We start from the raw sequence: 26,542 nt of genomic DNA on the forward strand, positions 1-26,542 counted from the left end.
GCAACGTGCACTCCCCTCGTTGTGCCCCCCCCCCCCCAGATGATGCTAATTACCTGAGGGAAAATTAGTTGGTGGTAAACTTCATCTACCTGGTTGTTGTCAGTACTCTCACTTTGGAAGGCATTATTTGCAATTGGAGAGATTGTGTTAAACAACTCATATACTAATACAGGCAACTCATGTGATTATAACAGAATTGTTACAGGACTGTTAGATACTAAAAAATTTGTTTTTAATATTAGGTTTGGGGAGAAGGACAAGTTTTTTTTGGTAGAAGTATAGTGTGTTAGTGCTACTAATTTTTCTCACCTTGACAAAAATTTGATAGTTATTTTAACCATACTATAAAGTGTTTATATGAAATTCATATGAATCTGAAATCTGTGGCTAAAATGACTTTATAGGTTTTTTCTTGCTTTTTATCACATATTTTGTCTCTAGTTTTATCAAGATACTTTGCATTATTATATTTAGCAAAATAAAGCTAAAAGCTGTGAATACACAGTCTTGGCAGTCAGTATACACTCACAGAAGTCCAGAGGACTACAGTACATAATAAACACTGAGCTCAGGACCGCCAATTTAATTTTTGTAGGATTTCTTCTTCTTTCCCCATATGCAACAGATAAAAATCTAACCTCTGATTTTCTTTTCTTTTACTAAAAAGCTCCAAAAACGAGAGAAGACATGCAGGGCTTACCTTAAGGTATCTCTCCTGTGCTGTCACCCTGCTTTCTCCCTTCTTCAGCTTCCTGCTACGCTTTATCATCTTGCTGCATGAACCAATGTGTTTCAGTCTTTGATAATTATATAATGTGCCCCATATCAGCTGTACAAATGTTTCTTTTCCCAGGTATATTACTCTCAGAATAAGCAAATAGCTTATTTTTATATTTTTTGCTGTTTTTGCATTCATCCAAACATACAGGAATTTAAATGAAATATCCTCTGAATTGGAAAGTAATCATAAAGTCTTGTTATCCCCTGTTGTCATCTTTGTGGATTAAAAACAACTTCAGTAAAACAGCTATGATATATTCTTGGCAGTTTATCATATCAAAGACTGTATAGTCATAATGTATGTGCATGAAAAAGTCACTGCTTTCTTATCTCTGTGGTGTACTCTTAAATAAAATAGGCTTTGTTTTGAAAATTTTAGGTGTCGTTACTAGAATCAGGTTGATATTGGGAGGGGTTACTAGGAATGAAATATAAATAATGTGACTGTACTGTAGATATATAGGTTTTTGTGAAGGATAATAGGAACAGAAAGTCACTGTTTGCCTCAGAATCTTTTTCTACTGAAGCCAATTTTCCTCGCTGGTATACGCAAGTAAAATAGGAAATGTGGTGAAACTAACCATAGAATTATGCCAAGCTAACTGTATGATAGATCAAAATAATAAGACTACATTACATTTTATTTTATTCTGTGAAGTTTAGAAGTTCATTTTGCTGGGTATGGTTACTTTCTAACTTTACTCATCTGGGGACCATATTCCTAGTCAATCAAACGTAGAAGAAGTCATTTATATGCGTATGAAAACAAAACAAAAGAACTTTGTAAGTTTTGTAAAACAGAGATTAGTCAGAAGGTATGACTTCACCAATTTTGGTTGGCAAGATCTGGAGAAATAATAGCATTTCACTAGCTAGTAATAGACATTGTTGGATCTGAGAACTTTAAAAGAAAAAGCAGTGGGAAAGTCTTTTTTTAGGTATTAATATTTTGAAAGTCCCTTATTAGACTGTTTAATGGGGTCAAAGAATTACATGCTGAAATTTATAGAATGTGTCATACTGAAATTTTCAACTCACCTTTAAGGTATTAGTTAATGTGTGAAATGTAATAATTGGTATGTTGCCTAGGATGTATATCTCAGTGGGAGTAGTACAGCTTTTTTTCTTTGGCAGGGAGACTACTTCAGGAATATGATTAGTGTAATGATCGTTTTGATTCCACTAGAAAAATACAAATGATAATAAATAAGGAGCGATTCAAATTAATGAAAGCATGCCATCAGCGAGTTATGTGTATAGGTAGTAAATTTCAGCATGACCTTAATTTCTGACCAGTGTCGTTTTCAGTATGTCTCAAATGAGCTGCTCTGTTCAGATAAGACTAAGAAAACACCTTAAATTACAAATTAGAAGCTGACTTACACTATGCAAATGAAACAAATACCTGCTTTGTGACAAAGGATTCATTTGTAGCTTATATTAGAGGCTCCAGTCTGTATTTCTTGGTAACTGTTGAATCTGGCCTCAGCAGACCACTTTCTGTTCCACTCCAGTTAATGGATGCAGCAATATCAATGTGAGCATTTTGACTATTGTATCTCCCAGTAGAGAGAAAAGCCTTTGCCTCCACTTGCAAGTATCTTCTACCTGCCAGGAAGGTCTTGGTGACTCACATGGCAGACAAAACAAGGATATTAAGATGGATTAAGCTAATTAATCTCACTCTGACAGTAGCCTCAAACAACTTTTCCATCAGCTCATTTCAATACAATACCTCAAACAGGCCATTTTTGTTGTGTTTGTACAATGTGTGTTCTTTTTTCTCAATGATTGACAGTAGATCAGAGCAATTTATATTTGGGCTTAATGATGCACTGTGACTAGGTACATGGGAGAAAGAGGAAATAAACTTAGTGATTTCAGTTATTAAGCCATAGTCAGTGTACAACTACAGTAAGTATCAGTGCAAAAGCCAACTTTCAATTGCATAACTGACTGGGTTACATTTTTATTTTATATTGTTTTGCATGGTAATACACTAAACCTATATATATGAATATTTATAACATGTATATTTATAAGGACTTTATTTTGCCTTTCTGTTTTTATTAAATTATTAGTCAGGCTTTAAATATTTTGACTGTTTTCCTGATCCCCTTAAAATCAGATCATTGTTTACACATGATGGTATACTCTCTAGTATTTTTAGCTAGCCAGGGAATTGGAAGAGTGGAAATGTTCACAAATAATTTATAAACTGTGAAGTCATCTTGGTTTTTTTCCCAATGATAATAGTAGACAATGTTATAAGGCACAATTTTGGATACTATTTTAGTTCAGGTTCCCAAAACCAACATGACTTAATTTTTAAGCAGATATATTAAGCTACTCTAGAGATACCAATGTTTTCTATTTAGAACATTTAAGTCTTGAGATTGTATGGAGGAGTGACCATGCATTTATGTGTAATACCTCAGATTAAGAGCTGACACTGGTTTTCTTTTCAATGATGGAGATATGATTAGATAAACAGAAATGAGCTTTCTCTTTATACTTAGTCTTTATAATTAAATAGTAGTCTACTAATCTTCAGTTAGTTCTATTTTGAAAGGGTCAGACATCAAGTTGGCCAGATAATGTGTTGTCCAGGTATTCTTCCATAAGAGTAAATCGTCATATTTTTATCTTGATATAATAAAGTATGTGTAATATAATAAATTTAACAAGATAGATAAATATTACAATTTTAGTAGTCAGTGATTGAAAATCACCTTTGTACTAGAAGCAGTCAGTACTAATGATGGTCTTCTAATGGATGCAGGCAATTGTTGATACAGTGGACAATCTTCTGAGACCTGAAGCTTTGGAATCATGGAAGCACATGAATTCTTCTGAACAAGCACATACTGCAACGATGTTGCTGGATACATTGGAAGAAGGAGCGTTTGTCCTGGCTGACAATCTCGTAGAACCAACCAGGGTGTCAATGCCCACAGAAAATATTGGTGAGTGAATCTATTGTCAAGTTTAATTTTTATTTAGAAGATAGATGTTTAAGAGAATTATGATTCCATTGTGAATCCTTTGAGTTATTTCCAAGTGCTAAGCTTTTCTTTTGTCAAATTATGTTTGTCCCTTAATAAGAAATATAACTGATCACATTCATAAAATTAATGCAAAAGCCAAAATCTATGTCTTATGAAAGTTGGTTTGATGTACTTTTTCCCAACTAAAAAATCATTAAAGGAAAGAAGGGTTTAGAGTACTTAAATGCCAGAATATGGATTGCTTAAGTAGTGATAATGCTTGCTATGGAACTAGGGCAAATGCTTTTCCATATATATGATATGTTCCGAATGAATTTAAATTACTTTCTGGAATGTGTTCTCCCAGTCAAATATTTTAGGCGCACAGATATGTGAGCCAAATGTTGATATTAAACACAACTGCTTTCAGGTGAAAATGTGGTCAGTGATATACATCCCCCATACAGCAGAATACTCATGCTTTATAGATTGCAAAATAGCTGCAGATAGTTTTGGAGGATCGTTTAGAATTTAAATGCTGGAAGTGAGAGGCAAGAATTCACTTTTGACGATATTTGAAAAAAGTACCATAAGTTTAGTGAAATTATACTAATGAATTAGTATAATTCTATACTGATTATACTATAATCTATAACGTATATATACTAAATATATAAGGATTATACTATAATCAGTATAGAATTGACTTGTCAGTCAGTATAGGCTTGACTGATTTAGAATTGTTATTCAGTGGGGTTGGGCTCAGATGAAGTTTATAGTATCCTTTAGCAAAGGAAAGAAATTTCCAAAGCATAAATGTGGAAACAAAAGGGAACAAAGACTACTCTGTCATTGAAAGAATGTATCGGAACAGCAGATATTGAATGAAGTTCTGCTGTCTAGGATGCCCTATCTTATTGCCTTATTGTGCTTACTGAAACGTGGGACTTTATATTTAAAAATGCAGAAAAGCAAATTGTATGGGAAAAATAGAGATAAATCTGATTATGATACCTGGATTTAGATACAAAATTTTAAGTAACTGAGTTTTTAGAAAGAGGGTATTATTAAAATGATATTTTTATTACTTTCTGAGGTTTGAAGTGATAAATAACTTCATTTTAGGTCAAAATAATATGGCTTGCTTTGGGAGAGCAGTCACAGGAAAGTGATAATCTACCATTGCTAGTAGAAATAGAAAATAAAGGTTCTCTTTTCTGTCTAGAGCTGTTATTTCTGAGTTTAATTTATTTAGTAGTCTAATGAATTTCCTAAGATACACATTAAACAATTCTTCCCAGATGTTTTCAGGGATGTGCCTGTAAGGTTAAAGGAGTGTAGACTTGATAATCTCAGAAGATAAATCATAAAAAGTATTTAAAGTGTTGTGTTGAGACCTCCATTTGTTTTTTAAATCTTTTGAAGAATATTTTAAAAGCAATGCCCCCCACTCCAAAAAAAAAAAAAAAACCTAAAATTTACCACTTAAGCTCCTTCCAAGAGTGCAAGAAATTTTGATAGGCCAGGTTGACATTGTCTGTCTGCTCCCATCAGCTTCACATATGTAGAACATACATATTGTTATATGTCAGAGACATTTTTATCTTAGTTTGAGAATGGTCAGGAATATTTTTTTTCCTAATTGTTGTATTTTTCGGAATTCTACATGATTATCCTTTACACTGGTTTTTAATTATTTTTTAATTAAAGAAAGAACATTATGCATAGATTTCTCATAGTATATATAGTACATGTTTTACTGACTTCTGAAAAATAATGCCCCAGGAGGGAATTTGGAGGGAAAATCAATTCAATTCAGTTGCAGTCGTGTCTGACTCTTTGTGACCCTACGAACTGCAGCACGCCAGGCCTCCCTGTCCATCACCAACTCCCAGAGTTCACTCAGACTCATATCCATCGAATCAGTGATGCCATCCAGCCATCTCATCCTCTGTCGTCCCCTTCTCCTCCTGCCCCCAATCCCTCCCAGCATCGGAGTCTTTTCCAGTGAGTCAACTCTTCCCATGAGGTGGCCAAAGTACTGGAGTTTTAGGTTCAGCATCATTCCCTCCAAAGAAATCCCAGGGCTGATCTCCTTCAGAATGGACTGGTTGGATCTCCCTGCAGTCCAAAGGACTCTCAAGAGCCTTCTCCAACACCACATTTCAAAAGCATCAATTCTTCAGTACTCAGCTTTCTTCACAGTCCAACTCTCACATCCATACATGACCACTGGAAAAACCATAGCCTTGACTAGATGGACCTTTCTCAGCAAAGTAATGTCTCTGCTTTTTAATATGCTATCTAGGTTGGTCATAACTTTGCTTCCAAGGAGTAAGCGTCTTTTAATTTCATGGCTGCAATCACCATCAGCAGTGATTTTTGGAGCCCCCAAAACTGTTTCCTCATCTATTTCCCATGATGTGGTGGGACCAGATGCCATGATCTTTGTTTTCTGAATGTTGAGCTTTAAGCCAACTTTTTCACTCTCCTCTTTCACTTTCATCAAGAGGCTTTTAGTTCCTCTTGACTTTCTGCCATGAGGGTGGTGTCATCAGCATATCTGAGGTGATTGAAATTTCTCCTGGCAATCTTGATTCCAGTTTGTGCTTCTACCAGCCCAGTGTTTCTCATGGTATACTCTGATAGAAGTTAAATAAGCAGGGTGACAATATACAGCCTTGACGTACTCCTTTTCCTGTTTGGAATCAGTCTGTTGTTCCATGTCCAGTTCTAACTGTTGCTTCCTGACCTGCATACAGGTTTCTCAAGAGGCAAGTCAGGTGGTCTGGTATGTCCATCTCTTTCAGAATTTTCGACAGTTTATTATGATCCACACAGTCCAAGGCTTTGGCGTAGTCAATAAAGCAGAAATAGATGTTTTGCTGGAACTCTCTTGATTTTTCAATGATCCAGCAGATGTTGGCAATTTGCTCTCTGGTTCCTCTGCCTTTTCTAAAACCAGCTTGAACATCAGGAAGTTCATGGTTCACGTATTGCTGAAGCCTGGCTTTCAGAATTTTGAGCATTACTTTACTAGTGTGTGAGATGAGTGCAATTGTGCAGTAGTTTGAGCATTCTTTGGCATTGCTTCTCTTTGGGATTGGAAAGAAACCTGACCTTTTCCAGTCCTGTGGTCACTACTGAGTTTTCCAAATTTGCTGGCATATTGAGTGCAGCACTTTTAGCTCATCATCTTTTAGGATTTGAAATAGCTCAACTGGAATTCCATCACCTCCACTAGCTTTGTTGGTAGTGATGCTTCCTAAGGCCCACTTGATTTCACATTCCAGGATGTCTGGCTTTAGGTGAGTGTGTGTGATCACACCATTGTGATTATTTGGGTTGTAAAGATCTTTTTTGTACAGTTTTTCTTTGTATTCTTGCCACCTCTTCTGCTTCTGTTAGGTCCCTACCATTTCTGTCCTTTATTGAGCCCATCTTTGCATGAAATGTTCCCTTGGTATCTGATTTTCTTGACGAGATCTCTAATCCTTCCCATTCTATTGTTTTCCTCTATTTCTTTGCATTGATTGCTGACGAAGGCTTTCTTATCTCTCCTTGCTATTCTTTGGAACTCTCCATTCAAATGGGTATATCTTTCCTTTTTCCTTTGCTTTTCAGTTGTCTTCTTTTCACAGCTATTTGTAAGGTGTCTTCAGACAGCCATTTTGCTTTTTTTGCATTTCTTTTTCTTGGGAATGGTCTTGATTCCTGTCTCCTGTACAGTGTCATGAACCTCCGTCCATAGTTCATCAGGCACTGTCTATCAGATCTAGTTCCTTAAATCTATTTCTCACTTCCGCTGTATAGTTATAAGGGATTTGATTTAGGTGAAATAGATGCATGTATGTGTATGGCTGAGTCCCTTCTCTGCTTACCCAAAACCATCACAACATTGGTAATCAGCTATACCTCAATACAAAAAAATAAGGTCCTGATCTTAATGTATTCATGTATTGATTACCCAAGAATTAATGCTATGAAGATCATTTTATATATTCCAATCTTTTATTTCACAATTTTGTGAAAAATATCGTCCATAATTTAATGACACTCAAGATTCAACTTTTTCCTAGGAGGAGTTCTCTTTTCAGATATGAGGACTAAAATATCCCATTATCCTTTTATGTCTTCATTCTATGTTCTTATCTAAAGTTAGAGTATGGCTACAGTATCTTTGTTTATTAAGACAATTTGATTTTCCTCCTTAGTGGTTTCTCCTTGAATCCCTATTTTCACTTGATTACATGTTTTACCCTTATACAGGACCTTATATAATGGTAAAATTTTATGTTATAATTATATCTGAGTATAGCTTTTTAAAATCAGCTTTGAGGTATACTTTATATACAATAAAAGCAACTGTTTTAAAGTGTACTTTTTGATGAGTGTTGACAATGTACACCCGTTTAACCAACTGCTTGGTCAATATTTCACCTACCTCAAAAGGGTCTTTTATAATCTTTGATAGTTTTTTTGCATATTCCCAGCCCCAAGCAACCACTGATCTGCTTTATGTCACTATAATTTTGCTTTTTCTAGACCTTCAGTTAATGGAATCATAAACTATATGCTCTTTTTGATCTTGCTTCTTTTATACAGTATAATGTTATTGAGATTCATCTATTTTGGTGCCAGCATCAGTAATTAAATCATTCTTATTGCTGAATTTCCATTTTAAGGAGACAACCATATTTTTGTATCTACTCACTTGGTTGGTCATACATTTAGTTTGTTCTCAATTTTTGACTATTACTAGTCAAGTTCATATTTTCCCAAATGGTTGTACCCTTTTATATTCCTAACAAAAATTAGAGTTTTAGTTGCTTCACATTCTCACCAGCATTTACAATTGTGTTTTCAAATGTCTTTTTCATTTTAGCCATTTTAATGGTTTTTAATGGAATCTCATTTTAGTTTTACTTTTCATTTGTATGGTTGCTAAGTTATATTTTACTGAAAACTGTTCCAACTTTTCATGTGCTTTTTGGCTATTCATATATCTTTTTGTAAAGTATCTGCTTATATATTTTGCCCATTTTAGTTATTTGTCTTATTATTGGATTATAGAAAGTGAAAATGAAAGAAAGTGAAGTTGTTCAGTCGTGTATGAGTCTTTGTGACCCCATGGACTATAGCCTACCAGGATCCTCCATCCATGAGATTTTCCAGGCGAGAGTACTGGAGTGGGTTGCCATTTCCTTCCCCAGGGGATTTCCCAACCCAGTGATCGAACCCAGTTCTCCAGCATTGTAGGCAGATGCTTTACTGTTAGGATTGTTTATATATTTCTGATGTGAATCTTTTGTCAAATCTATGTATATTCTGAGTGATTTCCCTTAGTATGTGACGCTCTGTTCTATTTTCTTAATGATATCCTGAGAGAAGGAAAAGTTTTTAATTTTGATAAAAAGTACTCATTACCCAGCTTCAACAACATCTAGCTAATCTGGTTTCACTTATTCCTCTCATCATTGTATTGTTAAAGCAAACCCTAACATTACATTATTACGATAAATTATTTAATATGTATCTTAGACTTTAAGGGCTTCCCTGGTGGCTCAGAGGTTAAAGCAACTGCCTCCAATGCGGGAGACCTGGGTTCAGTCCCTGGGAAGGGAAGATCCCCTGGAGAAGGAAATGGCAGTCCACTCTAGTGTTCTTGCCTGGACAATCCCATGGACGGAGAAGCTTAGTAGGTTACAGTCCACGGGGTTGCAAAGAGTCGGACACGACTGAGCGACTTCACCTTCACCTTAGACTTTAAGAAAAAAGAACACAAGCCATTGCCATACTTTAAATAATTTTTAAAAAAAAATCAGTTCACATGATAAAAAGGAGACTTCAATTATTTAATTTTTGGAAATTTGTTAGTACCTAGTTTGTTTACTGAGAAGGCAATGGCACCCCATTCCAGTACTCTCACCTGGAAAATCCCATGGGAGGCAGAGCCTGGTAGGCTGTAGTCCATGTAGTCTCTAAGAGTCGGAAACAACTAAGTGACTTCCCTTTCACTTTTCACTTTCATGTATTGGAGAAGGAAATGGCCACCCACTCCAGTGTTCTTGCCTGGAGAATCCCAGGGACAGGGGAGCCTGGTGGGCTGTCGTCTATGGGAGCGCACAGAATCAGACATGACTGAAGTGACTTAGCAGCAGCAGCAGCAGCAGTTTGTTTAACCAGTACACAAATTCATTTACATCTGACTGATGCATTGCTCGTACAGGAGAGAAAAAATTTTCCTTCTACCTTCTAGGTTCTTTGGCTCGTCTAATAACCTCCAATTTAAATTCCACTCTACCTGCCCCCCCCAATAATTTTCTTTTGCATCTTATGAAAAGAAACACATATTTGAGTGTCTTTCTTTATGATCTTAAGATTGATTAGGTGGTTTAGTTATTATCAGCCTATTCCAGCATTATAGAATTCCCTATAGTTTATTTTCCCAATGTGCTTAGTAGCCGACTTGATTAAGCTTAGTTATATTGTGGTAACAAAAACCCCAGAGTCACAGCAGCTCTAAACAATAAAGTTTATGACTCCTTAACTCCATGTCACCTGAGTCTCGACTTTGCTCTGCTCTGTACCATCTACTCTGGTTGTTTTTACCCTGGGACTCAAGCTAGTAGAACATGGTACAATGCTGGTCGGCTGCCAGAGGTCCTAGTTTTTCCTATACACTCTCTTATTTTTCTTCCCCTTTCCACTCACTGCAGCCACTATGCAGAAATGAATTTGACAAACATAAGGAGAGATAACTATATTAAAATCCCATCAACAGCACTGGCTATGAGTGAGGCTCCAGGTGGTTCTCCTGTGGATCAAGTATATTCACTTTTGGGAAATATGTTGAACAAAGCATATATTGTTCGAAGTATACAAGAGTATAGAGAAAATCATAAACATCTGTGTACCAGTCATCCACTGAGCCACATCATAGCATTTCACCATATTTACTTCAAGTTTGGAGGAAAGAAATAGGTATATATAATCTAGAAATCCTCTGGGCCCCTCCTTCCGGATCAGATTAAGAAGGGGGTAGCCATCATTCTTACTTTACTTGTAAGCATTAGTAAGTTTTTATTTATTTACTTTTGCTCTACAGGTATGTGTTAAAGGTAGTTTAGCAACTACCTTTCATATTTTAGGGCTTCCCTGATAGCTCCGTTGGTAAAGAATCCACCTGTAATGCAGGAGACCTTGGTTTAATTCCTGAATTGGAAGATCACCTGGAGAAGGGAAAGGCTACCCACTCCAGTATTCTGGCCTGGAGAATGCCAAGGGGTTGCAGAGTCAGGCACAACTGAGTGACTTTCACTTCACTTTCATGTTTTAACATGAATGATTTCACACTATAAATATAACTGTACATTTTTCATATTTATGCCCATTGATATGTTCATCTCTTGTTCATTCATTTGTCCTAAGAATGCACAGCTATTTAACTATGCCTGTGATAGATATTTTAGTAGCTTATGCTTTATTGATGATATTAGAAAAACTGAGAGGAAGGTTTTTTTATGTCTCTTACTCATCCTTTATACCTTTGTAGACACATATGCACACACACACACAGGCACACACACACACAGGCACACACACAAACCTGGAAATAGTTTTGGAGTGATAGATCATGCCCATGTTTAACTTTACTAAACACTGCCAAATTGCTTTCTACTGCTTTACCAATTTTACACTCTCACCAGTAATATCACCACTGTTCCCTATCACTCTCTTTGCCAAAGTTCTATTATTGATATAAATTTTGTCATTCTAATAGACCTGAATTGATCGCATATTTTAATTTGCAGTTCCCTGATTATTTAATGCATTTATTGAGTATTTTAATTTTCTCTCTTGTGAATATGTTATCCACATTTTTTCCTGTTCATCTCTTTCTCTGTAGCTAATACATTCTGGAACATTCTGGAAACTAATTCTTTGAAGATTACATAGTTTGCAAATATTTATTCTGTTTCTTCTCTTTTTACTTTGTATATTAATATTTTGTTTTACAGAATAATAAAATCAAATTATGAGTCTCTTCTTTTAAGATTGATACTTTTGAAATCTTACTTAAAAATACAGTGTGTTTTTTCTTTCGGTCCCTTGACCAAGAAAGTTTTCTCTGCTTTGTAGTGATAAAGATTTTATACTTTATTTAGAAATGAAAAAGCTTTGCCTTTTTGCATTTATATTTTTAATCCAACCTGAAATTTATTTTATTTATGATATTAGTGAGGGAACTAATTTTAGTTTTTTTCCATATGGATAATCAGTTGTTTCAGCACTTCCAAAACATAATTCATTCCTTTACCCAATGGTTTGTCAAGATATCTCTGTCATATATCAAGTTTCTGTACATGTTGGGAGTGTCTGTTTTACATTGTTGCTTTTTTTTTTTAGTAATATTAATATCTGGTGAGTTCTTTCAACCCTGCTCCTTGAGGAATCGAATTCCTCTTAGCTGCTTTTTGGCATGTTTCTTCCATGTGTATTTTAAAATCAGCCTGTCAAGTTCCACATACTATAAAAATTTCTGTTGGAGTTTTTATTAGAATTATACTGAGTTTGTAGATAGACTTTGAAAGAAGTGTCACAGATTTATCTGTTGAGTTCTCCCAGATTGGAGAATGATAGAATTCTCCATCTGTTGCTAGGTTTCCTAGGAAAGTTACATATTTCTCCCAGAAATGTCTTGGGACATCTAGGCTTATTTCTAGGAAATGTACACTATTTCTATTGTAAATAGTATTTTAAAAAGTTATATATTCTGATTGTTTATTAGTATACAGTTGATTTTGCTGATTGCAGCTTGCTAAATTATGTTCCTTGTGATGGTATAGTCTTCCTCACATTACTATGTAGTTGACTATATTTTCTATAAATGATTAACAAATTGCTTTTTCCTCCTAGTCTTTGTACGTTTTTGTTATTCTTGAATTACTGTCTTAGCTAGGTCTTTTATACAGTGTTAAATAAAACTTAGTGATAGGGATCAACCTGACTTTTAAAAATATGCTTCTAGTTTTTCATCATTTTTTTCTATAGGTTTGGATACTAACCCTTAACTGATCATTAAGCCTTTATCTGGGCAAGGAATTTTTGTTTTATCCTTCTTGTTTATAAAGATTTTTTATACTACATGAATGTTGAAATTTGTTGAATTCTTTCTCTTAATATTTTTCTTGTTTCTTAATTTGGCTAGAGACATTAATGTGTTTTCTAATGCGGCTGAAGTGACTTAGCAGTAATGCATTAATTTATGTATGCCTTTTTCAGTTAAACTTCATTTGTTTAGGATATACTTAACATGTATATATCGGAGAAGGCAATGGCACCCCACTCCAGTACTCTTGCCGGGAAAATCCCATGGACAGAGGAGCCTGGTAGGCTGTAGTCCATGGGGTCACTAAGAGTTGGGCACAACCGAGCGACTTCACTTTGACTTTTCATTTTCATGCATTGGAGAAGGAAATGGCAACCCACTCCAGTGTTCTTGCCTGAAGAATCCCAGGGACAGAGGAGCCAGGTGGGCTGCCGTCTATGGGGTCGCACAGAGTTGGACATGACTGAAGCGACTTAGCAGCAGCAGCACCAACATGTATATATAATTAAATATTTTACATACTTTAAATAAGTGAGAATATTCTATAATTTTTTACTGTTTTATGCATCAAGATTATATATATCTTATGAAATGAGTTGAAAAACATTTTTTTTAACACTTACTGGATCAATTTGTTAAAGATTCAGTATATATTTAACCATGAGTTCATTTTCTTAAGTGATCATAAACTGTTGAATTTTTGTTTTAGTCAGTTTTGTTTCTAGGAAATTTTCCCTTTGTCTATCTTTATTTGTAGTATAAAGTTGATTATTTCATCTCTACTAAGATTTATCGTAATGATCCTGTTTTTGAAAATTCAAACAAATTATTTTTACTATCAACATTATTTTAAGCATTATTATATGTTAAATGAAATTAACTCTTTGTTCATATATATTTGGGATACTTCATGAAAGCTTAAAAGATTTCCTTCTACTCTGTCTTGTCTTGTTTTAAGAATAATTAATAATTGAGAACCCCTTTCAGTGTGAAGAAGAGGGAGGTATATTTTCGATGTATTTTTTTATCATTCATCTTGTCTCCTTCAAATCATTACCCACGCACATGGAAGTGATCACCTAGATACCCACCTGCTTAATCTTTCTAAGCAAAGTATCTCAACTAGCTTCTACAGCAGGTAGAATTCTAAGAGTTATAGGTCTGTCATTATAAACTTATATTTCAGGTGCTTGACATGTGGCCTCATAGCTTATAAAAATCTCTGTAATGTTATGATTTCATATTTATAGTTGCATCTGTAAGTATTTTACAAAAGAAAGTTGAGAAAGATTTAAAAAAAATAGCATCCAAGAGTTACTCTATAATGGTATGAGTTTGTTTTCCTAAAAGGCAAAGAGTGAATTCATTACTCACATTCATACACACATTGACTCTGTGTGTATGTGCATGTGTATGCACATACAAGCATATATATACATGTTATCTAAATACAGGAGTAGCTATTCAAGGATATATGCCATCAGAGAGGGTAAAATTTAGAGAAAAGTATGTGGACTGTATTTATTGAATTATGTGTTACTTTTAAAAATGCAAATATCTGAAATGAAAATTTTTCCATCCAGTTTCTCTCATTTCATCAGTAAATGGCACATTCTAATTATTAATATGAAATAGCTTAGTAGAAACTATTTTTTCATTCTTTTTTAATAAATGTATGCTGATATAAAATATTATAATCTTTATTGGAATTATAGTAGACAACATTTTTGTTGAGAATATTACTATATTATTTTTTAAACAGAATTGAGTAGTATTTTTTAAACAGAGTCTTGCTGATCATATAAATGTTCTTAATGTTTTTTTTATTGACTTGACTTCATTTCCTGTTTCCTAATGTTCCTGCCTCATTAGAATTTTTGAACTTTGGATTATACTGCAATGGTTTGCAAAATTTTCTATAAAAATCCAAGGAGTACACATTTTAAGCTTTGCAGGCCATGTGGCCTAAGCTGCAAATACTTAACTGCCTTAGACAATATTGTAATAGATAATCGAGGCTGTGTCCCAGTAAAATATTTTTTACCCAAACAAGTGGCAGACCAGATTGCCCAACTTGAGTATGTAAAAATTGATCAGTACTAGTGAGAATCAATGGGAAGTTTGAACATAATGCCAGACATAGACGTTTTCTCATAAATAATGCTATGCTGGGCAACTACTTTTAGAAATTATCGAAAACTTATTACTGCAAAATTGACCTATGTAATCTTTATGTATTGAAATACATTATGTAGCAATACATAGAAATAGATACATGCAGTAGAAGTATTCAAATTTTATACTTCATAGTGTGTTTTACCATTAACAAGTATTGGCCATTGAAAATTACTTTAACATAGAATCAAAAAATAATTTTGAAATATTTTTGTTTAACATGACTTCAGTGAAACTTTGGTCAGTTCAGTTTAGTTCAGTTAGTTGCACAGTTGTGTCTGACTCTTTGCGACCTCATGAACTGCAGCACACCAGGCCTCCCTGTCCATCACCACCTCCCAGAGTTCACTCAGACTCATATCCATCAAGTTGATGATGCCATCCAACCATCTCATCCTTTGTCGTCCCCTTCTCCTCCTGGCCTCAGTCCTTCACAGCATCAGAGTCTTTTCCAAAGAGTCTGCTCTTCGCATCAGGTGCCCAAAGTATTGGAGTTTCAGCCTCAACATCAGTCCTTCCAGTGAATACTCAGGACTGATCTCCTTTAGGATGGACTGGGTGGATCTCCTTGCAAACGAAGGGACTCTCAAGAGTCTTCTCCAACACCACAGTTCAAAAGCATCAATTCTTTGGTGCTCAGCTTTCTTTATAGTCCAACTCTCACATCCATACATGACCACTGGAAAAACCATAGCCTTGACTAGACGGACCTTTGTTGACAAAGTAATGTCTCTGCTTTTTAATATGCTGTCTAGCTAACTTTCCTTCCAAGGAGTAAGCGTCTTTTAATTTCACTGCTGTAATCGAAATTTTGATAGTTGTGTGCTATAAATTAGACACTTCACATTCATAGGCCAAAAGACTAGAATTAGTTAACACAGGATATGTAACACTCTAATGAAAATTTTAAAACGATTGCACCAAAATTTTTAAAGTAGTAAAGTTTAAGACCTCTTAGAATAATTTAGTTATTAGTTCATAATTTTGTTGTAATTGAACACTAAAGTTTTTAGAATAGTAAACAAGGAGAATAATGGTTTCTGTGCAGTTTGCCTTTTTGTCGGTGAATATAAAGAATGCCCTTTTGTTCCCCTCCTTTATCTTTTACCTCATCCAGTTCTGGAAGTTGCAGTACTCAGTACAGAAGGACAGGTCCAAGACTTTAAATTTCCTCTTGGCATCAAAGGAGCAGGCAGCTCAATCCAACTCTCTGCAAATACTGTTAAACAGAACAGCAGGAATGGTAAGATGAAGCAAAGGTTTTTAAAAATTGATAGGTTTTTTTGTTCAGTTAAACCTGTTAATTCTAAAGTGCTGAGTATTTGACTCTTAACATAACAAATACGGCTTAACATTTAAAAGCAGATTTAAAATAACATCTACTCTTTCCCAGTAAACTTAATCTGAATAAAGATTTCATAAGGATTTCATTTTGTTATTACTGTGTCTTATCTTATTCATAAGCATATTTTCTTTAAAGACATATGACTGTTTTTACCTTCCTAGGTCTTGCAAAGTTGGTGTTCATCATTTACCGGAGTCTGGGACAGTTCCTTAGTACCGAAAACGCAACCATAAAACTGGGTGCTGACTTTATTGGTCGAAATAGCACCATTGCAGTGAATTCTCACGTCATTTCAGTTTCAATCAATAAAGAATCCAGCCGAGTATACTTGACAGATCCTGTGCTTTTTACCCTACCACACATTGATGTAAGTTATGTATGCTAATGAAGTAGTGGAAGGTTATAAAACCAGTGAGGAAGGAAAGCAAAACTGACATGCTGTGGATTGAAACAAGGGGAATGGAGAAGTGGCAGAGAGGAAAGAAAAGACTATCTATTTGAATTTCAAATGTTGGACAGGTCAGAGACACAAGTTTATTTAAGTCTGCGAACATAAAATTAAATGAGCCTGGTTCAGTGATTATTAGAATTTAAGTGTATTCTTAATGAAAGCTAATTCAGTAATCAACAGGAAAATGTAAATGCCTGTAATTTGTTTTAGAATGAAAATTAACTCTTACCTTACCAGCATGATAACAGAGTTCTAGGACTCTGCCTTTTTCTTGTGGCAGATCTTTTTGGTTTGTTTTACTGATCATATTAACAGAATCATTATCAAGCATTGTGTTTTTAACAATATAGAATTGAAGAGATGTGATTCCTCTGCTATCCCTTAGAATGCAAGTTAGTAGTTAAATAATTGCACTGTGTTGGAAGATTGTCTGCAGAATTTGGCTGTAGTTATAGTAGAGTGAATAAGTGGGCATAGATAGCCATGTAAATCTCCAAAATTGGCAAAGAACAATACATTTGTGTGGCTATTTTCTTCTCATATTTTCTGTAGTTTGCTTAACTCTCTTTAGTGCCTTGACATACTAACTATAGGATTTGAGTCATCTCTGTTGTGTCCCTTAGAACAAAAAGGGGCCGAAAACAGGATGGATTTTTTAACACTTGGCCCTTATAGAATTTATCAGAGCAATTTTTGTCAGAAAAGAAAAAATGATTCTGTTTACCATCAGTATATAAAATCAGAAGATGGAAATTGTGATTGTGTAAAATGGGTCTTTGGTAATTTAGAGTATACTTTAGAGTGTTTCGGACTATAAAGCCCCTTTTAGGTTAGGTATCTGCCTTGTATAACATAGTCTACAATTTTGCTGATGAAAAACTTTATAGTCCGAAACATGCAAAGTTTAATCTAAATTACCTTTTACACATATTAAACAATTGCTATTGCCATCTTAGAGTATAAAATCCTAATTTTATCTTGTCATTTTATTTCCCAGCCTGACAATTATTTCAATGCAAACTGCTCCTTCTGGAACTACTCGGAGAGAACTATGATGGGATATTGGTCTACCCAGGGCTGCAAGCTGGTTGACACTAATAAAACTCGTACGACATGTGCATGCAGCCACCTAACCAATTTTGCAATTCTCATGGCCCACAGGGAAATTGCAGTAAGTATTTGCACTTCTAATTAGTAGCAGAGGAAAACCTCAGAGATTCAAAACAGCTTGTGTAATTGTCCCTTCTTTGGGTGCTTATCGTAACTAAAAAGCAAACAAAGTAATGTGGATTTCTAATTGTTTCTACACCGTCCATATATTTTAGGCAGTTTCGACACTGTATTGTTACTTCTCAAAATCATGTACTGAATAGACTTGTTCTAAGTTTTTCTCCTGTGGTCAGGTGTTAAGCAGAGGCATCAGGGATTTAAAAAGCTAACAGCAACAATAGATTATATAAAAGAGACAGAGGGTTCTAAATAGTAACATGCCCTCCCCATCTTAAATGTTTGAATCTCATTTCAAAACTTTTCTGTAAGTTGCCAAGCACTTTGCACACTCTGTAAGACTGCAGATTTCAAAAGATCAGAAAGATTTCTGGGGTATTTTAGAATTCATTTCTTCTTCTGATTAAGAGAACAATAGCCAGAAGATAAAAATATTTTAAGAACTACAGCATGAAAACTCTCAGATCTACTGTGTACTTAACTCTTGGTATATAAAATCTCAAGGAGAAAATTAAAATTTAAAATTTGAGTTGTTAGTCTGGAAATTCAGTAAAATGCCAATTATTTTTAAATAAGTAGTCTTTATTATAAAATGTTTTCTGTGTTTATGTAAGTAATAATTTTGGTCATTTTCTAAGTAGAATCTTCTACTTTCATAGATCATTCTTTGAATATAAAAATCAATAAGATAATATTGAACTATTACATGATGGAAAAAAATTTGTTTTAGCATTGAGCCCCATTTGAACACATATGAATATTCAGAGTTTAGATTTAAAAGATGAACTCTCACATGTGTAACTTTTATATTTATTTAATGTAACATAGGAATACTGAAGTCCCTCATATTTATTTTTTTTATTTTCAGTACAAAGATGGAGTTCACGAATTACTCCTTACAGTCATCACCTGGGTGGGAATTGTCATTTCCCTTGTTTGTCTGGCTATCTGCATCTTCACTTTCTGCTTTTTCCGTGGTCTACAGAGTGACCGTAATACCATTCACAAGAACCTTTGTATCAACCTTTTTATTGCTGAATTTATTTTCCTAATAGGCATTGATAAGACAAAATACATGGTAAGTACCTCTTCCATTTGTTGACCTTGGATCTCTGAAAATTATTATTATAAGAAGTTATCCACATATGCTGCTATTAATATTTGACCTTATAACTTAATATAGTTGACATGGTAATACTAAAGGATAATTTGTAATAAAAGACAACCCAATCATTAAGAAATAGTGTGGGTTAATTCATTTCTTATATTAAGGTACAGTTGCATTTTTCTGGGTTCTAATAAAACATGTAATTTGAGTAGAAGAATGCTGGGGACACTAAAATGAAAAGATAATATTAAATTTTCATTTTGTTTAGTCATTCTGACCAGTGATTATTTCCTCATAATCTGAGCAATTTATTCTTTATCATGAGGTCTCAGTGTAAGAAAGATAACTTAGTTAATGCTTTACACTATAGAATGAATTTGAGAATGCTCCACATATGACAGGAAAATGATGTTAACTAATTAGAGCTAGTATATTTACCATTAAAGCAAAATTTTTAAAATTCTGTAATAGAAAAAGATAGAACATGTTTTTGGAAACAATTTTTCTAAAGATTTTTAAAACATATTATCTACAAATAGAATATTCAGATTTTAAAATATGTAATTCTAGAAGAGAAATTAATGTTTTCTTATTTGCGTTTAGTTTTACTAAAAATATAAATGTCTTATAGTGATGATATTTTTAGCACACCTAGCATTACACTTCATAAGCATTGAGTCATATTTAGCAGTATTTTCACTTATTAAAAGTTCTTTAAAAAGCAGTCATTTAATAATGTATCTTAAAGACACTATCAGTGAAAACTGTATAGTTTTGGAGTGGGCTATTTATATTCACATGTTCCCTTTTGGCTTTTTGCTTCTTTACAGATTGCATGCCCAATATTTGCAGGACTATTACACTTTTTCTTTTTGGCTGCTTTTGCTTGGATGTGTCTAGAAGGTGTACAGCTCTATCTAATGTTAGTTGAAGTCTTTGAAAGTGAATATTCAAGAAAGAAATACTACTATGTTGCTGGTTACTTGTTTCCTGCCACAGTGGTTGGAGTTTCAGCTGCAATTGACTATAAGAGCTATGGAACAGAAAAAGCGTAAGTAATTGCAAGTGACCTGAGTGTTTTTCAAGTGAATAATTTTTTTAAAGCCTGTTAGCTGTCAGTGAGGGTCCCTGACAGACTAAAATAGCATCTGAAAGCTTTATTGGTAAGAGAATGGGCATGCCGTGCACAAATTACAATCAAGTCTTTTGTAATTTTCTAGGTTCAGAGGATTTGTACTCTGGTGAGGCAGATTCTAAATTATGGACTTTCTTTTTAACACAAAAGATTGACCTGAAACAAATTGAAAAAGTAAATAACTTTTTAGCCTTAGAAAGATATTAAGCAAAAAATTCTTGTGAACTTAAAGCATCTGACAGGTTTAACTACTCAGTTTTTAAGCTAATGCTTCATTAGCTCTCTTTGTGCAGCCGACCCTCTAGCTAACTCTCGTTTTGAATTGTGACAGTACCACATTCCATCCCATATGTTTTACTTTGATAATATTTTATCAGGCAGTTTGAAAGGATTAAAATAAGTGACTGTCATTCATTTATAAAAAAAATATAGATATTTATGGAAAGTGACAGAAGGTAGACACAGCCATGTTTCTAAGGATTTTGTTTGCTAGAGGCATGAATTTGCCTTCCAATTCTGTTTATATTTTCCTTTGATAAAATTAGTTATATAAGGATTCTTTGGACTAAAAAAAGCTTTTTGACTACACAGATGATGAAAGACAAAAGAAATTCGTTGGGGATTCAATGTTATATGAAGAATGAACTACTAAGTAAAATCTGTCTTAATAAGTTTATGCATCATTTACTCTAATGATGTATGAATTCTGTGCTTGGACTTTTTTTCCCCTAGTATTCATCCATTCCCAATTGAGGTGTTATATTTGTGATATACTGTTTTACAACACACATTACATCTGAACACTTATTATTATTTTTTTATCCTTTGTGTGCCATAGGGTGAAACATTTTAGCTCAGATGTAGATCCGAAAGGCAAATTTTGAAGATAAGAACTTTAGAACAATGAGACAATTTGGAATGCTGAGTTCCAAGTTTTTCTTAGTAAAATTAGAGGTTTTAACATTTCAGGATTGGGGTGGGAGTTATTGTTTTCCCAACACAATTATGTATGTCTTTATCAAATTTAAAACCTGAAATGAAGAACAGTAGTTTGAGGTAAATAATTACTACTCTTTAAGTCAGAGCCAACTCAATTATTAAAATTGTTCTTGTCCATGATAAATTAATTTTCAAAGGCAACTCTAAAGATAGTTTTGCTTATTAGATATTTAAAATTCTGTCTTACTTGTGATTTGAGGATCCACTTAATGTTCTTTTCTTCTCATAATAGTTGCTGGCTTCATGTTGATAACTATTTTATATGGAGTTTCATTGGACCTGTTACCTTCATTATTCTGGTAAGCAGACTCTGCTTTGCTTTCCTTTTTATTCTTGCCTTTTTAGCTGTACAATGGAAGTAGGGATAATTTGTTTTACTGTTTATTTGTCTATACATGCAAAGATTTTATCAACATGTCTAGCTTACAGAATAAAATAATGTAGTATGTTTTACCTATGATATAGTTATTGAGAGTTTATATATGTGCTAATTAGTACTATTTCTGAAAACCCTTTTTCTTTTAAGAAGTACTTTTATCCTCATTTGTAATTTAGTTTGCAGAAATGTGATGTCATAATCTAATATATGTATATATGTAAGTGTATATATAAAAGCCATGTTAAGATTGTATGATTTGAAAGTAGTTTGAGAATTAGAAAGGGATAATATGTGTAGCATATTCTGTTTTTGACTAGTGGAGTTTTTACTAAGAGGTTTAGTTTAGGTAGTTATGTCTTTAGAATCTATAGTATTAGCTCTGCACCAAGCCTGTATAGCATTTATGAATTAAATAAGTGTTTTATAGAAGTAAAAGAAAATTAGGTTAATGTTTACTATCATAATTTCTACATAGTAATTTAGTACTTTTAAATAAATTCCACACCCAGATTATTTTTAAGGGATGAAACATTTTTTTTTAAGCTTAGAGTAATAAAATAATATTAAATAAATTTTAAATTCATTAGAAATAGAATTATTTTTCTGAGACTTAAAATACCAAATGCACATATTGGTTTCTAAGAAGTTTTGTTTTAAAATAAACTTAATACAACTTAAATAAAAGACATTAAGGTTTCACTAATCAAATATTTGAAATTTTAAATTTAAATAGTTTAAATTTTTATAAAAGCTAAAATATTTGGATTTCAACATTTAAAAGCTGTTCACTCAGTTTTAACATCATGCTGTTACAAATAATGATTTCTGACTATTGTAAGATTGAAAATGAAGCATAATCAACTTTATATATCACCTATGTCTTTTTATTTCTATTAAGATTGTTTTTTCTATAGAAAAAGTGACACAGTAAGCTTATTAAGATATTTCCTATGGTTAGTAGTATTATAATTATAGTTACTAGTATTTTAATAAAATTAAGAAAAAATTTTAGTAGTTCAAGGACACTTAAAACTCTCTCAAGTGTATATACTTTTGTCATTAAAATGAATTATTTTATATAGTTACTTATAAAAGTAAAATGAAAATTTGAGATGAATGCCTATAGGAAGCACACCAGTAAAACACTCCCAAGTGTTCCTTAGAAAGTTGATTTCTCATCAGATGATTGCCCCAGTGTTTGTTCTTGGTTTACTTAACACAGCCTTGAGCCTATCTTGATTTAAATGACAAACAGCTGAGTTGAAAAGGTATGTTTCTCAAAGACACAAGCTTCTTTTTTCCCTGAACTACTGGCCAAGCATTGATACCTTGAAAATTGTAAAGACCATTATAGGGATATTTGATCTATATGTCTGTCTTACTGCAGTTTTTTCTTTTTCTTTTTTTTAATATCAGAAGATAAATACTGACTTTAGAATGTTAAAAAACCTTTCACTTAGCAAAAGGAGTTAATGTTCATTTATCCTCAGCTTCCAGCAAGAAAAGAAGTAAAGGATGTTTTATTATGTTGCCCATGTATAGTGAGAGCCTACTATTATTTTATAGCCTTGTCCTTATTATCTTCTACCAAATCATTTATATTGAGATGTGAAGGGCTTTGGGGAACAGTGTTCTCAACTTAAAAAACAAAACAAAACAGCAGGTTGCAATCACAGTACAGATCCTTGGAGTAATTCTCCTTCAATTGCTTTGCCCTCTAATCGTCCCAACATAGAAAGACAAAGAATTGTATTGAAGTGTAAAACATTATCTCAAATGTAACCTAAAGTGAGATATATGATTTTTCAGCACATGTTTGTTTAGTATTAATGTATTTATATATATATATCCTTATGGTGATATAGGTCATTAGAAAATCAGTTCAGACACAGTTTAGCAAATTACACAAAATAAATTATATTGTATACTACCCTTTTAAGGAGTAACAAAAATTACCTATTGATATTCCTAGAAAGCATAGTTCTGTATTTCCAGCTTTCTGAATTGAAATCATGTAACTTTAGTAGTATTAAATAAGTGTACATTTTTAATCATTTTCAATGAAGGGAAAAAAAACATGTTATAGGAGATAAAATTCCCTACTTCTGTATTTCTATAGGATGTCTTGCCTACAGGCACTAGAGTTATTATATCTATGAGAAAAGTGCTTGTAAGTAATGAGCAGTGGGAAACCATTAGTATGCCTGAAATAGTTTAATGAAAGCTTGGATCATGACACGTCAGGAGCTGTTCTTATCATTTGGACAGCTCCATCTGCATCATTAATAATTAATTCAGTTCAGTAAGAGTTCAGCTCACACACTCATTTAGAAGTCTTCCTCTGAGAACACCTCTCTGGCTGCTAGTCCCAGGGAGAAATAGGTTTCTGCTTGGCTAACAGCAAAGATCTGGAGATACAAGTGCAGTTTTAGAGTTGCATTTGCTAGGTAGCAAAAGCTCTAGGGAGGACAAAAAGGGTCAGAACATGTGCAGTTCAGTTAGGTTACTTCAGAGTGGTGGTTCTGTTCTTCTGTCTTATCATATCCATGTCAGCACTGCAAGCTGTGGAATGAATTTTAAGCTGCTAAGCTCAGACGGATATGATTCAGTTGAGCAGGTGGATGGCTATAAAACAAACCGTGCACTTCTGTAATCTATGGTACCTTTTTCTTTTTTTAAACTTCTTTGTATTTTCATGATCATCAATGTGAGTGAGAATTAGCTAGGCCGTATCAAGTAGTGATGCATTTTATCAGCAAATTACACTGGCAGAGTGTTTCAGCAGTAATTTATGAAATATTTTGGGAGGATAGGGAGCAGAGTATTATTTATTATTAGAAGAGAAAATGCCCTGTTGAGTGATTTAACACTTTTTAGCTGAAATTCTTTTCAATTTGCTTTCACTCTTTCACATAGAATTCTATTAAGAGATACCTATCTATTTACCTGTGTACACGCACATAGAGGGAACAGAATTAAAATCTGATTAATTCCTGGATGAGTTGCTTCATCTCCAAACTTAATCTTCATTATGGACATTTAAGCTAGTGAAGTAACATAAAACATGTAACACAACTCTTTTACTTTGTACTTACTAGAGGCTTCTACATGAATGATTAGCGACATATATACCAGCTGTAGACAAATTTTTATGTACATAGCTGTAACTCCATCTTTTTCGTTTCTCACTGATGCATAACACCTTTCAACTTATCCCAAAATACTATGTTTAAACTTAGTAGCATTTATGTTGGAAAGGAAAAGAACATGAGGTCAAAAAATGGTTTCATTGGACTTGAAGGGTTAAGAATAGTGGTTGGATGGTGAAGACGATTCTTCTCATTCTTTTTGCCTGCCTTGCAGTGGAGAAATCCTCACTGATGGTTGTGATTTCATTTGTTAAATGCATACGAAAGGCAGGAAAATAAATCAGAAAGAAAAAAGCGAGGAGAAAGAAATCACTTACTCTAAACAGAAAAATAAAAGGCACAAAGGTATATGGCTGGAAAGAGCATTTATGTCATAGGGAAAATGCTAAGACAAAAACACTCAGTATGTCATTTGAAACTAAAGTTATCGGTCTTCAAGTGACTATTTTAAAAAATAGATTTTGTCAAAGATGTTTCTTTTTGCCACTCTGTTTCTTATTTTGATTCACGTAGTTATATTTTAAAAGAACAAGAGTAGAAAAGAAAAAAAATCTATTGGAATGTCTTATTATACAAAATTATGACTTATTTGAATGCACTGCCTCTTGAGAAAGATCATAGGAACAATTTTTATAAATGACACTAAAAATTAGCATTTGCAGTTTTAGACACTGGAGAAAATACGAGAACTTTAAACCAAAATTTAAAAAATTTGTTTATACTTCAGTAAATATTTTTTTTAATTTCAGAAAATATTTCAATCATGTATTTTGGTGATAATGTATTAAAATGTTCAATTCTTAGACAGGAGACATATTTTTTCAGAAATAATATATATTAGTGATTTTTAATGTGTTGAAAAATATTTCACACTTAGCATTTTTACTTTTATGGTTTACAATAAGTCTTGCATGTCTTTTTTCATAATTTGTCTTAAAATAATGATATTATATCCTATTGAAGATACCATTGTCTCATTAATTGTGTATCATCATAATTCAAAGACTAAATTAGTGTCAGATTTAACTAAATTTCTTAGCAATCTGACTGCTAGTGCCTTGGCTAAATTTTTATTTTCAGTTTCTGTAAATTGGTGAATTCACAGGCACTTGTGAAAGAATCTGATACAAGAATTCTACTGTGGTTTTATGATTATTTTTCTAGGATTTTAGATTTTCTTTTTTAAATAGACTCACTTTAAAAACACCTTTTGGAAGCAATTTTAAATAAGTTAGAAACAACAGCTTTTTTCCCCACTAGGATTTTATTGGTTTGTGTAATATTTATGTGTGTGTGCATATAACTAGCACAATCAGGTTTAAGAAAACAAAACTAACTATTCAGTGTACAGTTTGGCTAGTAGGAATAGTGTGTGGGCATTTTAGCCATTTGCTGATTATGGATTGTTGTGTTTTGCAAAGGGAATGGAGAATTGGTTATTAAGGCAAGTCCATCAAGTGGGAATCATTTGAAGAGCACACCTTATGTCATTCATACAGGATTTTATGTACTTCATTTATCATCTCTTATTGATTTATAAATTAGATTACTCTATAGAGAAGTGGAACCTTTTTAAAAAATTTACAAAACTCTTTGTATAGTTTATCTTTGTTTTGCTAGAGATTCCTAATTTTCTCAACCAGAATAAACTGGTTTATTTTATTGACAAGATTGGGCCATGGAGCTAGAAGATAG

The 26,542-nt window shown here is 33.4% G+C and overlaps 1 protein-coding gene across 50 annotated transcripts in view; it reads left to right on the forward strand.

Annotated features, from left to right (window-relative positions):
- ADGRL2 (adhesion G protein-coupled receptor L2) overlaps window positions 1–26,542 on the forward strand; it is a 314,635-nt gene that overhangs the window by 272,508 nt on the left and 15,585 nt on the right. For 25 of the 50 annotated variants that reach the window (XM_060400359.1, XM_060400450.1, XM_060400457.1 and 22 more), the window contains 8 exons: window positions 668–706; window positions 3,563–3,746; window positions 16,172–16,297; window positions 16,561–16,766; window positions 17,848–18,021; window positions 18,946–19,155; window positions 20,016–20,236; window positions 21,552–21,618. In XM_060400359.1, coding sequence (XP_060256342.1) covers window positions 668–706; window positions 3,563–3,746; window positions 16,172–16,297; window positions 16,561–16,766; window positions 17,848–18,021; window positions 18,946–19,155; window positions 20,016–20,236; window positions 21,552–21,618 — 1,227 coding nt within the window. The remainder of the gene's footprint in view (window positions 1–667; window positions 707–3,562; window positions 3,747–16,171; window positions 16,298–16,560; window positions 16,767–17,847; window positions 18,022–18,945; window positions 19,156–20,015; window positions 20,237–21,551; window positions 21,619–26,542) is intronic. The other 25 variants (XM_060400389.1, XM_060400447.1, XM_060400397.1 and 22 more) reach the window with 1 other exon arrangement.

This window comes from Ovis aries, chromosome 1 (assembly GCF_016772045.2).
Source record: "Ovis aries strain OAR_USU_Benz2616 breed Rambouillet chromosome 1, ARS-UI_Ramb_v3.0, whole genome shotgun sequence".
Taxonomy (NCBI): domain Eukaryota; kingdom Metazoa; phylum Chordata; class Mammalia; order Artiodactyla; family Bovidae; genus Ovis; species Ovis aries.